This window comes from Rhynchophorus ferrugineus, unplaced genomic scaffold (assembly GCF_030347505.1).
Source record: "Rhynchophorus ferrugineus isolate W39M unplaced genomic scaffold, kcgeb_rfMv2 rfM6, whole genome shotgun sequence".
Taxonomy (NCBI): Eukaryota; Metazoa; Arthropoda; class Insecta; order Coleoptera; family Curculionidae; genus Rhynchophorus; species Rhynchophorus ferrugineus.
In genome coordinates, this window is record NW_027472585.1 from 38,075,680 (window position 1) to 38,090,162 (window position 14,483).

Consider the following 14,483-nt stretch of genomic DNA (forward strand, 5'->3'; position numbering starts at 1 on the left):
ACAAAATAACTGAACAGGTTATTTAATTAATTAAGAGAGGTCATATAGATATAGAGAAGACATATTGCGATCTGAACCTTTTCATGCTGCATCTACTTTGATTCCTAATGATATTGGCATAATATTTGTTATATATTGATAAAAATACAAAGTGGGTAATAACAATTTTATTTGGTAACGATAAGTATAATAGCAAATAGTGGATACATATTTGATACAAATGAAAATGTATTATTATATTAAAGATACCCAAATTATTACAGAGAATAAATAATCACACAAAATTTATTTAATTTTATTTGTAATGTATACAAAATTACGTTACATTAACAATAAAATTATAAACAATACAGTATTATTTTCGGCGTGATATCTTACACAGTCTTAAAAATATTCTAAAGCTAAATCTACAATAGAACAAAGACTGTTCTTTATTATATGTGATTGCTTATAAAGTGGAGGTATATAGTCATAAGCATAAAAAGAGTAGTGAGGTTTCTGATTACGTGTCTATAATATTAGCTGTAGTTAGAAATGTAATCATAACATTGTTAGGTTATGTCATGTAATTTTGACAATGCATAACATGATTGTAATATAAACAGGCACTATTCTTATAGTACGATGATTGTAAGGACGGTTTATTCTAAAGTGAATGGTGAATTTGTATTGGGATATGTTTTTTTAGGTGCCGAAATTCGGTTAGTGTATCAATCAGCGTAATTAAAACGATACTGTTAACACTTTGGCCATTCAGAATGCTTTATTCACAGCCAGTAGAATTACTTATATTTTATCTAACATATACAGAGTGCGTATCTATTTCGTATTATTAACAATACAAAATATAAAATTTAAAAATGTTGGGGAAAATTTTAACATTTAACACTTTTAACAGTCTGTATGCAGTACTCTGTATACTTGACCCATTTAATATTGATTTTATGATGTATTTACCAGTTTTGGGTTGGGTTTGGTTAAAGCCCTAACTAGGAATGTTAAATAATCGAGTATAAAAGGTTCACGCTCGATTTTATCTTAATTTTAATAAACAACTCGGTTCTCACTAATAATTTTCCTTCTTAATCAGTGCGATAAGTTTCTTTGGTGAATGAATTGCTAGAAAAACTGCAGTTATCATTAAAGATCTTTGAAACGTTCAACAATATCTATAAAAAAATACCACAGGACATTTTTTGGCATAAAATGTGGAATGGATAGTTTTTTTTTTCGGTTTAGGTACTACAGTGTCGAACTGGGCGTCACTAGAAATTTAACACTCTTCGGTGAACGCGTCAGTCGTCAGAAGAACGGCCTGGGGACGTTATCGACAAATTGCCCGACAAAGTTACCCCTGGGATGATAATTGCATACGACGTACGTTTGACCTCTCTTGTTTTTTGCGATGCCGACTCCCAGTTCAGTCGAGTTCCTCCAAATGATCTGAGTGAAGTGGAGGCTACCTGCAGGTACCTTCTCCACGCCGAATACGTGTTTCTTGATTTCCTCGTACCATTCTTTGACGGCGTCTCGTGCTGTCGGTATGTGGCTGTAGTCTGACGAGTACATCGAGAATATGTTCTCGCCGTACTTGTTGTTCGCCCGGTGCTGTAAACTGGAGGTTCTGGAGCAGGTTTCAGCCCAGTCTTGAGCGTATTTACAAATCTAAAAGAAAATAAAATCATCTTATTTATTTTATATCTTATTTTTATATATCTATAGTTTATTAAAAGGTTTTTTGTACATACATCATCAAGATGCTTAATGCCGTATTGTGTAAATTCCTTTGAGAATCAGACAATATTTTCCTTCTAATTCTATTCTAGTTAAAAAGAGGCACTATTCTGTCTCATTTCGTCAGATGTATGTAAAATTTTTGAAAGCACTAGTGATAAGAGGTTAGAACTCTAACCTATAAACTATTGTGGCTGTATAATTAACTGAAGTTTTTAAATGTACTGTTAAAATAAATTATATTTGATAAAATTTTGTTCAATTATTTATTATATTATTTATGTACTATTTATTTAGATTAGAACTATGTTGTGTGTCAAAAGCAAACTGAACTAAAACATAGAGTTGATGCGGCAACATTGCGACGTTTTGACGTCACAAATTTAGATGGCGTATGTACAAAATAACTTTGAATAAACTATAAATATTAATGGCCTTAGTGAAAGTTTTGTGTCTCTTTGAGGAAAACGAGCATTCTTAGAGGCGTAGAAATTGTGTATTGGTTTTTGTGTAACATGAGATACAAATAAATAAAATTCACTTAAACGAAATATAAGTTAATAAATAAATATTTTAGGCTCTTGTCGACGCGTTGCCAGCTCTAACTCTTATACGGCCGTTTATTCGATGTTTCTGTTGTACGTAAATCAATTACGGACGCGTACTTTTTAAAATCGAAATCTAGCAACATTGCACCGTAAAATGCCGGCAGGCAATGTTGAATCGGGAGATAAATAACTAAATTTTACGTTTGACTCGATATGAAAACGGAAACTGAGTGTGTGTTAAAACATAATTAAAGGAAGATAATTTATTTTGAGCAGTATTAATTAAAATTTTGTGTTACTTTCGGTTATTCCTGTATTGTTAAAACTAATAAAGAGTTATGACAAGTTTAAGACTAGAGTGATCCAGTAAAGTTATATTTTACATTTTTTGTAGAGACAATAAATTAATGTGTCCGCTTTATCGGAAGGTATATGCAACAGTGAAAGAAAAAGTCGACATCTGCGAAAATTTCATCCCAATTTGCTCAAGGACTGATTATTATTTATACGGTTCTGGATACGGGTTTTAACACACTATTTTAAAAAATATGTCATTGTCTACAGGCGAGAGTGTCAAATACGATTAGGATCCATCAACCCAACTAGATAAAATGGATTTAGTTTAGGATTGTCTACAGTTAATCACCAATTTGTAGGTATAGTTTGTAGTTAGCGGTTTGCAGTCTACGTTAAGCAGTGGATATTATAGCAGGCTATAAGAGGATTTTTCAATATTTAAATTATTTTCGATGTTTTATCTGTTTTAGTGATGTGACCTCTAAAGCGGAGCTTTAAACGCTTTTCTCTCAAAACTACTTTTTCGAGACGCTTGACATGCTATCTCAAGTTTTAATGGACGGATTTATTTGAAATTTGGCGTGAGCCTTCTACATATAGATCTATAAATTCGTTTTTAAATCGGTTCAATGTATTTTATTAAAAGTATTGTCCATCGATATCCGCTACTTTTCCCATGGTTCAGACAGTTTACGGATTCTATCTTGAAAGAATGATGCACTTTTTGGGGCTATCCACTATCGGCCTAGGAGGAGCAAGATCTGAAGAATACGGCAGATGGGGTAGCCCTTCCCAATATATTCTCTCTGTAGAAATTCAGACATTTTCATTGCACTGAAATTTTTTTTATTAATGCTTCGACGAAATGACAAATATTGGAAAATGAAGCTTGTGATTGAGGATTTACCATGAAGTTGGTTACTAATGTACTTGATACGATTTTGTAGCGACCGCTACAATCCTTTAGGCTAGCACTATTATATCTACTTTAATTTCAAAGGTTGGCAACCCTAGTGGGTTGGTACCATGCGGTTTCCGTACTTCCTTAACCTAACCTAATATCCTGTCCATCCTCCCACCAAACACATGTAGTATTTAACACATCAAATAAACAAGTTTTTATTCAACCAATGTTTTCTGTTTCCGTGTACATTCCTTCCACAAAAATGGTAGTGGGTGTTCGGACAAACAATCGCATCGACAGCCACACATTCCACAATGAATATTCCCACAATTGGTAACCCTGACGTGATCGAAGTGCCTAACGGATAAACCAGTTCAACAGGATCCACTCGGTAGGTGCTCGACACGTTCACGGAAGGATTGCGCGAGGAACCCATCATCATCACATGGTCGACGATATCCCATGAGACTAACGCGATGGACGAAGACCACAGAAGCCCATCATGCATGACGTCAACGCATGAACACCCAAGCACCACGAAATGGGACATGTAAGGCGCCACACCTATAGGTACCTTCAAGCAAATCAGAACGTCCAAAGATGAACTACGTCCTACTGCTCCTACGATGGCTGCCGATCCCGAAAAACACCTGACTAAGATTGGATCCCCATCTCATAAGCTGTCCCTGGGCGATTGATTGCGTGATTGCGGGTGCACTCAGGAATCTGCACCATATGGAAGTACGTTCCACGGCAGCTCCACTAGGAGGGGAGTGATGTAGCGGGCGCTACAACCCTTTAGGTCGCCACGTATTCACCTACACTAAGATCAAAGGTTAGCAACGTTGGTGGATTGGTGCCATGCGGTTGACGGCTACAAAAGACCACCACGACGGTGTCTCGCTCTCTTTTCTTTTCTCTACCCCCTTGTAACAGTATCACTTCCACAGCGCTACCGCAGTTTTACCTAACTTAATATCCTGTCCATTCTCCCGTCGATCACATGTATCATTTAACATTTAAGTAAACAAGTTTTTATTTAGCCAGTGTTTTCAGTTCCCGTGGGAATTCATTCCACAAAAATAGTAGTGAGTGTTCCAATAAACAATCGCGTCGACAGCAACACATTCCCGCCGACAAGATGAACATTCCTACAATTTATTACACATTAGCCCAATCTGTTGTAAATCTTTTAAAATTAGATGTATAGGCCCATATATTCTTCTATTGTATCAAAGTAAAACTATAATAAAATTTTACTAAAAAAATTGTTTGACTCTTGTTGACAATAACGGCACTTCCGTAGACTAAGATTTTTTTTTGGTTTCGCAGATTAATAGAAAAATCACAATATTGTCAACAAGTGCACGCCATGTTTTGACAAGCTGTAAGCCACTTCATCAGCCTGTAACTGTTACGATTTTTTTCCAAATTTCTATTACGTATTTTATAAACATTAATAAATGTGTAATAAAAAATATATAGTAAACATATTGTTCGTTTCTTTCGAATTATACCTGTAAAAATATCAATAAAAATATTTTACCAAAATTTATGCATTTAACTATTTCTTTGTAATATTTTTACACGGGTAAGAATTGCGACTTGAGACAATATAAAATATCGTATTGTTTGAATGTCTGGTGAAGCTAGACCAATATGTGAAAGGCACCGAGCAAACATAAAACACTGGCTAGCAAAAAAGATGTCTCATCGGCTCGTTGTATAGTGTTCCGGATAATGGGTGTGTAGGTACCGTGACTAGACCAAACGTGTAAGAAGTTAGATCTGGTAGAAAACCCATTATGGTGGCTATAACCATTAACTTCAAGAAAGCTCGAGATCGTGGAACTTTCGAACGTTTCTTAAGAATCCGTAAAGCATGTGTTCCATCCACTCTGATAATTTGAACGAATCGGGATGCAGAAAAGGGTTTCTTGAACCAACCGTTTCAGTCACCACAAGAAACCAATGGAGGAACTATAAAACACCACGCACGTCCACAGCGAACATGAAGAATTAGCAAAACAACCAAGAACAGAACATAGAACAGAGTTAGAAAAAGAACAGCCAGAATCTAACCAAGCATCAGAATTAAGAATCAGATAAAAACAACAATAATCAAAAAACAAAAACAGATTAGTTAAGGGTAAAGAACAGTACAGTTCTTATATGTCGTGTATAATCATCAGTTGGGTCCGATGACATACATATGACAATATGACATAAGATTTAGGGAGTCATTTTAATTCACTTCATAATTCTTCTCTCCATTACGTATCGATTTATAATTTTTCATTATATATGTTTTTACATTATTAATTTAAATAAACAAACTTGTCTTTGAGCATTAACTTACGCAAAGAATAAAGAAAATAAATTGTACTCAAAACATTGTTTTCTCTTCTTAACAATTCAACAGGTCAATTGAAAAGTCCCCCGCCTGACACATAGATGGTGCTACTGGAATTAACTCCATTTTTTTTTAGTTAGTCCTAAACCTCAAAAGTTGCGCTTATAAATTTGAGAGCTGTCGGATCATTAGTTTGTGAATTATAGTATTTTGAGTGAAACAACTTTTGTTATTGTGAAATAAACGGATAAAAAGGAATTTGGCGTGTTGATAAAATATTGCTTTTTGAAGGGAAAAAATACAGTTGAAGCAAAATCTTGGTTTGATGTCGAGTTTCCGGACACTGCCCCAGAAAAATCAACCATCAAAGATTGGTGTGCTATGTTTAGACGCGGCGAATTGAGCACCGAAGACAGTGAACGCAGTGGACACCCAAAAGAGGTTGTTACCGACGAAAACATAAAAAAAAACACAAAATGATTTTGAATGGCCGTAAATTGAAATTGAATGAAATATCAGACAGTCTAAAGATATCAACTGAACATGTACATCATATCATTCACGAATATTTGGGTATGAGAAAGCTCTGTGCAAAATGGGTGCCGCACGAGCTCACTTTTGACCAAAAACAATGACGAGTTGATGATTCGGAGCAGTGTTTGAAGATGATCAAGCGTAATAAACCCGAGTTTTTGCGTCGATATGTGACAATGGATGAAACATGGATCCATCAATTCACTCCGAAGTCCAATCGACAGTCATCCCAGTGGACTGCACACGATGAACCCGCTTCCAACCGTGGGAAAACGCAACAGTTGGCTGGCAAGGTTATGGCGTCTGTATTTTGGGATGCGCATGGAATAATTTTCATTGACTACCTTAAAAAAGGAAGGACCATCAACAGCAACTGTTACATAACATTATTGTACCGTTTGAAGGATGAAATAGCCGAAAAACGGGCGCATTTGAAGAAAAAGAAAGTGCTGCTTTACCAAGACAATGCACCGTGTCACACGTCAGTGAAAACGATGGCAACAATCCATGAATTGGGCTTCGAATGTTTCCTCATCCACCGTATTCTCCAGATCTGGCCCAGAGCGACTATATTCTGTTCTCAGATCTCAAAAGAATGCTCGCTGGGAAGAATTTTTCGTCGAATGAAGAGGTGATGGACGATGACCTGACGGACGTGATACCTGAATGAAGAGGACGAAACTGACGCCTATTTTGAAGCAAAGGACAAATTGTACTACAAAAATGGTATAGAAAAGTTGAAGGGTCGCTATAATCAGTGTATCACCCTTAAAGGAAATTATGTTGAATTAAAAAAACTAATTTTGCCAAAAAAAAGTGTTTTACTATGTTAGGCCGGGGACTTTTCAATTGACCTATTACATTGTAACAAAATATCACTAATTACCTCGTCATTTAATATTAACTCAGGCACACCATGTTTTCGCCTGTATTCGTTATGAATGTTCAAAGCATCTCTACAAAATGCTTCCACATCAATCGAATCCGACCTCCTGGGTGCTGCATAATCTCCATTAGTCATGGCTATGGGTTTAGTCACACTGGAGCATCCGTCGTAATACATGGGCTTCAACGGAGGACAGTTTTCAATGTAATGACCAACGAAGTTCCCAGCAGGTGAGTAGTTTGCCACCACGTATATACTACCTTGACTGGACTTGGCCACGCCAACGCCAAGATACTCGCTCGACTTCCATATAACCTGAGTGAAATGTCCCGACTTCAGATTGCTGGGCTCGCGGCCGAACGGGTGGTCCTTGATTTCGTCGTACCACGTATCGACGGGCGTGTTGCCGTTGATGGTGAACGTGGGGTCGGACGAGTACAGGCAGTAGATGTTTTCGCCGTAGTTGCTCTCCGGTCGGTGTTCCAAGATGTTCCTGGAGGCGAGGTGTCGGGCCCATTCCTCCGCGCACTTGCATAGTTCCTTGTCCAGCTTTAGTGGCGGTACCCCGTGCCGTCTTCGGTACTTATTGTGAGCGTCTAGGAAATCCTCATCGAAATTGTCTTCTGTTATTTTCCTCAGCTCTCTGTTGGAGCATCGACTACTCAGAGACAGTCTGCTCATGTGACCTGGAATGATAATATTGCGAAATTAGTATTTTAGTGTCTATCGGGTTTAGTAAAAATGTTGGTATTAAATTTATCTATAAAATTGTATAACCAAAGTATCCCACAAAGAGAACAGACTAAATAATTGGGTTTTTACTCGGATAGGACGTTAAATTTGCAGAAGCACATAGGGACTCAGTGTGAACAACTTGACAGCAAACTCTGCAGTGTGTATTGGTTAACAGGTCGCCACTCACACTTCCAGGTGTACAATAAAGTTATAGCAGTTTTTTTTCGAAAAAAATACTATAAAAAATATCATTTTTAAGAAAATGGATTAAATTATTTGATTCTATACATTTTGCCCATCTTTCAGGCAATTCAAGGATGCCATCCCAAAAAAACTGTTTATCCTTTGAGCAAAACTTTTCACCGAGCCATTTTCTAACTACTTCGATATTGGCGAAGTGATGCTTTGCCAGTACATGTCCTATTGATGCTAAAAGTTGATGGTCGGACGAGGCAAGGTCTGGACAGTACGGCGGGTGCGATAATATGTTCCATTCAAGTGTTTTCAACGCTTCCTTGGTAGGTTTTGATTTATGGAACGGCGCTCATGCTGTAAAATCGCTTTATCGTGTCTTCAGGGCAATTCTTTTATTTAATGTAAAGAAAAGTAAAAAGCATCGAATTTAAAAGGTTGTTACGTTGATGCTTCGCATTTACACCAATCGCTGATGAACATTCCTTTGAGACATCCCACAAAAAGGAAAACAGAATAGAAATGGTAATCTTAATATATGCAGATTAAAGTACAAGTTTAATTAAAAAACTGTTCCTATGATCACATAATGATTAGATCGCCAGAAGTTGCAAAATATTTACAATAATCCAGCCAACTGGCAAGAATAAAAAAGTGTCATAACCATTGATTTTAATTTGGCTGCTTTCTCTTTCATGGTTGTCTACATTTATACTTCGCATTTTCGCCAATAGGTTCGCTGATTAAAGTATATTCAAGCACCTATAATAGAAATATAGAAAACAAGAACTTACTGTAAAATCCTACTTCGTTATTATTGTTCACCAGGAACCCACCAGGCGGCGGTACATTCTCGCTGAAGCTTCCTATGACATTTCCTGGAGGATAATAATTCGTTACCACCACTGCCTTTCCCTGGTGAGTGGCGACAGCGACACCTAATTGCCTTGATCCTTTCCACACGACCTGAGTGAAGTGTCCAGAAGCCAAACTACTTGGTTCTCCCCCGAACTGATGTACTTTAATTTCTTCGTACCTAAATGAAACCATCATATAACTGCTAATAGCATCATAATGTCCGAACTTACCAGCTATCAACCGCCTTCCTGCCAGAAAGAGTGAAATTGGGATTCGATGACTGCATCATGAACAAATTCTCTCCATACTCCCGATTGTTGCTATGAACCAGAACACCTCGTCGTATCAATGAATCGGCCCACTTCTGACTGATCCTGCATATTTCTCTACTGAGCGTGAGTGGTGGTACTCCGTGTTTTCTACGGTACTCGTTGTGAGCTTTTAGGCATTCATTTTCAAAGTCCATCTTTCCGTTTGGCCGTTTCTATAAAGAAAAGTTAAGTTTTAAAAGATAATTTTCACTGTACTGTCCAGTCCAACATTTAATGTAACCCGTTTTGTTTACGGAGTGCGAAAAAACGGTCGTTACTAATAGTGCGGATGTGCATATGCGTCCTTGTAACATTTTAGCTTAAATATTTCATAAAAAAAATTGAAGATGTTCCTCTCAATTAACCTTATGAATACTCGAAATACGAGAGGCGCGTCTAAAGTTTCTTTTTTCGATTGTTACAGATGAATGTAATAATAACATCCTACAGATATACACCTACAGAAACCCTTAAAATATATGAAATATGATACTGAGAGAATATGAAATGATAAGTCATAGTATTGGAAGGGCATTTCAGTATATGGATAAATTAATCGATAGCAATGGAAGCCAGGAGATGGAAATGCCAGAATTGGAAAGACCATAAATTCCGTAAGTACTTCGCTTTAAAAGAAAAATTTATTTATTAAAAGGTGATATCAAGCAATAGCAGAATGGAAGTGTACAAAGCATTTTACAGGCTAAAATTAACATTCGGCTGCAAGATGTCTGGACATGGGCTGAAATGTTCCGGACCTAACATATACATGGCGCTAGTTTTATTGCATACACCTCTTTTTCAGTTAGTACTAACCTTCAAACGAAAGCTGTTAAAATTTCATAATATTCTACTCATAACTTTGTGAGTTATTATCCTAAGAGTGGCACTATTTTTGTTATTTTCAAAACAATGACTTGAAAAGTGTTATAAGGACTCCGCTCTATCAGAAACAGAAATGAAACATTGGTTTGTTGACTTCGAACGTGGTCGTAGAGACACCGATGATGCAGAACCTAGTGGACGTCTAAATAAGGTGGTAACACCAGAAAACAAAAGAAATCCACAAAGTCGTTTTGAATGATCGAAAAGTGAAGTTGTGTGTGTTTGCTAATATCGTAAAGATATTAAAAGAATATGTTGGTTTTATATTCCATGAGCATTTGACTATAAGAAGCTTTGTTCAATGTGGGTTTGTTTGCCCTGTTTGCTCACTGTGGACCAAAAAACAAGAACATGTTGATGATTCTGAGCAGTGTTTGGCCATGTTTAAACGCAACAAATAGGAATTTTTACGATGATATGAGACAATGGATAAATCGTTCACTCTGTAACCAAAACCATCGTCATCTGAGTGGACAGCAACCGGTGAACCTCGTCCATAGCTTCCGAAAGTATAACAATTGGCTGAAAAGGTTATGGCCTCGGTAGTGTGGAATGTGCGTGGTGTAATATTTATAGAATATCTTGGGAAGGGAAATACCATCAAGAGTAAATATTATATATATTGGATCGTTTGCAGGAAGAAATTGTAAAGAAATAGAAACGACCGCATATGGTAAAGAAAAAAATGTTGTTTTATCAATACAGCGCACCGTGTCACAATTCAATCATAACAATGGCAAAACTACATGAATTGAACTTGCATGAAACGAATTGCTCCCACATCCACCGTATTCGCTAGATTTGGCTCCCAGCGACTACTGGCAGTTTATGACTACTGAAATTTCGCTGGAATTAAGAGGGTATCTAAGGTGAATTTTGGGACAAAAGATAAATCGTTCTAGAAAAGCGGCATTGAAATGATATAGATTATATTTACTTGATATAGATTACGTTTATGAAAAAAAAACGCGTTTTCTTTGTTACTCCCGGGACTTTAGTGTTAGTCTAATAAAGTTAGTGTTAGTACGACTATTGTATTTATTAATGTTAATAAGATTAATCTTCATAATATTAGTCCTTTATGTTTTAATTAAAAAAAACTTATATACGTGTTTATAACATCACCAACTTGATCAATTTGACAATTTTGACTAAAACATATCCCAGGAGCTTGAAGCGGAAGTTGGCTGAAATGATCACGATTCCGAAACCTAGAAAATCCTCAAATGAAGTAAAAGCATATATATATATATACCTATTTCCCTGCTATCCGTATACCTAAGGTATTTAAAAAACCGTGTTGAAAAGATTAAGGATTATAAAGAATAGAAACTAATACGGATAAGCCAGTTTGGGTTTGTTAACAAACATTCAACAATTGATCAGATGCAGAGAATAAGAGATGGTATTGAAAAAGCCTATTAATAGAAAGAAGTATGTTAAATTATATTCTTAGATGTAGTACAAACCTTCGATAAGGTTTGACACGACGTCCTTGTTTATAAACTACAGAAAATGTCAGAAAAAAAATTCAAATATTACATCACAGCGAGAATCTAAAGTCAAAAGTGTATTAGCTGATTCTTTATTTACTTTACACAAATGGATATACAAATATCACGATGGTGAAAAGTGCTGATGATATTGCCATTCTTGCTATCGGAAACAATAGTGAAGAAGCAACTTGGAAGAAGTAATCGTGGTAAGTGGCAATATAAATAAAAACAAAACAAAAAAAAACTGTGTATATTTAGTGCACCTGTCATCAAACCGTACAAACATCAATAACAATAAATAACACTATGTAGTAACAAAGTTAGATACAATGTTTTCTGAATGAGTGTTGATGCAAAATTTCCCGGAAAGGAATATATTTCGCGGAAAGAGACATAGTAAATGCGCTCAGATACTAGATATATACTATACACAGATACAGTATTAGATACCGACTCACTCACGAAATCAAGAGAATCTCAACGAGATATAATAATTAATCTAAATTAAAAAAAATATCTTTTAAATTTACCTTGGTACTAGGCCTTTTGATATCATGCGTTGCTTTCTTAGCTAGAGCTTCGATTATATCGGGTGGACAGTGGTCCTCGAAGTCCTTCTTCTCGGTAGTTACCTTGCACTCTGTCCTTTGTCCTCGAAACGTTTCTATGGTTTCACGAGTTATCGTTTCCAACGTAGGTTCCTAAAGGAAACGAAGAGCTGATATTAAAAATGGACTGTTGTTCCTATTTAATGCGATGTCCTATATAACATACGCTGACTTATCGCCTAAATATCAGTAGATAAGAAGAGATACCTGATGCGACTAAATACACTATGATTGTGAGTCACTTTTTTTATAGGAATAAGCGTGGAAATTCATGTTTATGTATTTATTATATAGGGTAATTAGTCATTGTTTGAAACCGTATTGTTTGTTTAAAGCCAAATTCCATATGTTGGGACAAAGAAATATATATTTATTGAATTTCATATAGTAATGAATTAGGGATTATATATAATCGTTTATTAAAAATTATAGAAAATATTGGGAAGCCCCGTATATAAATGTAATTCCAAACGTATTTAATACACATTTACACAAAACACATTTTTACACTACTTTTTTAGCTGGAGACACTGATAGAAAGAATCAGTTACTCAGTTAATCATCAAGCAGGATATGAGTATAATACCAAAAATATTTCATGCAATAAATCATTAAGGTAAAAACCAAAAAAAAAAAGTTCTTTTATTAATAACTTTAGTATCTTGTTTAGATTGAATAATATATTTATCTATTCCGTATGTATGTACTCTGTGCTAATTTTGAGCGGATAAAAAGTAATCAAGGTTCGGTTATATCTGTAAATTGTGGGGCATTCATAATAATTCGCGAAAACATAAAACATTACGAAAGAGAGAATTTCAATGTGGATTAATTACAAGCCACCAGTGTAACTATTGAGGATGGCTATTATTCACCTAAACACAAAAACAAGGCAGACTGATGATGATTAATAAAATGACGGTAATACTAAAATAATATATTTGATCTAAATTGGTTAAAAATTTGGGTAATAAAAGAAGACACTAAAGGTAAACAGATACCGAGAAAAAGCAGAAAGCACTGAAGAAAATGAGACAACTTTATGTCAAAGGTATAACTAGTACGTGTCAAAAGATAATTGAATTTGTCCAGTAACAAATATTTATTAGTATTTACATTGATAAATTCCTTAAAAGCAAAATCATGTATCTGCTAATGAATCAACCACGTATTCCCTAAACTAAATCCTTGTATATGTGACAAAACGACAAGTATGATAAGCAAAGTCTTCAAGAAATAATAAACAGTTTCGATATCGAAAACAGGAACAAAACAGGATGAAGTATACTCTAAACTATATCCAATATTTAATAGATGACTTTCTAAACTCAAGATCCACTACTGTGGCAACATATGCTGACGATATGGAGATTCTATCATCTCACGAGGCTCCAATATCAGCCCCAAGGAACCTCCGACTTCATTTCAACAAATCAACAAATATCTCGCAGTAAAAATTAATAATCATAAACACCTGTAAGCAGATAATGTTGAATATCTGAGAAGGCATTTGCAAGTTGCGTACAAGTATTGGCTTGTAGGGCGGACATCTAAATTTTGCTTGCAAAATTTAAATATAAAATGCTTACTACCATCTGATCTGATTAAAAGAAAAACAGAATAGCTTTTGGAATAAGCCATAATAGTAATTAAATTAATTTCTAGCTTTAGTTCTACAGAAGAAAATCTCTAAATATCAAGTATTTTTTACGTACGTGTCCATTTTTAATGGATGCAAATGTCCTCTGGTCCGTTTTCCTAACCATGACGATCCTACTGGATCCGTCATGACCATGTGCAGTTTTCCTAAATCGGTGAAGGTCTGTTAAAGACCCCGGGAAAGTGGGCTTTCTCCTAAAACAGAAAAAAACAATTTATAAGGTTACGGTAACTTTATCATTATTTCAGCCATCTTCGTTTTGAACATATCTACATATTTTCCGCGATATTTATTAAATACGTCTCCCAAATATTGATATTTACCTAGCAAATATTGATTAATACATTAAAGATTTTGAAATTTTTTCTCTAAGTTGTACTGAAAAATATATCAATCAATATTTGAACTAATACCTTTCTTTTCATTGTCAAACGCAAAAGGTATGCCTATTTTTGGATACGAAATCCCACGTTAGAACTGAA

At 35.5% G+C, this 14,483-nt stretch overlaps 1 protein-coding gene across 5 annotated transcripts in view; it reads right to left on the minus strand.

Moving 5' to 3' along the window:
• Positions 1-152: 152 nt before the first annotated feature.
• LOC143198658 (uncharacterized) overlaps positions 153-14,483 on the minus strand; it is an 84,394-nt gene continuing 70,063 nt past the window's right edge. For all 5 annotated transcript variants that reach the window (XM_076408004.1, XM_076408003.1, XM_076408001.1 and 2 more), the window contains exons 2-7: positions 14,057-14,195; positions 12,264-12,434; positions 9,272-9,525; positions 8,978-9,219; positions 7,257-7,942; positions 153-1,665 (exon numbers count right to left, since the gene is read on the minus strand). In XM_076408004.1, coding sequence (XP_076264119.1) covers positions 1,303-1,665; positions 7,257-7,942; positions 8,978-9,219; positions 9,272-9,525; positions 12,264-12,434; positions 14,057-14,107 — 1,767 coding nt within the window. In that variant the 5' untranslated portion in view covers positions 14,108-14,195 and the 3' untranslated portion in view covers positions 153-1,302. The remainder of the gene's footprint in view (positions 1,666-7,256; positions 7,943-8,977; positions 9,220-9,271; positions 9,526-12,263; positions 12,435-14,056; positions 14,196-14,483) is intronic.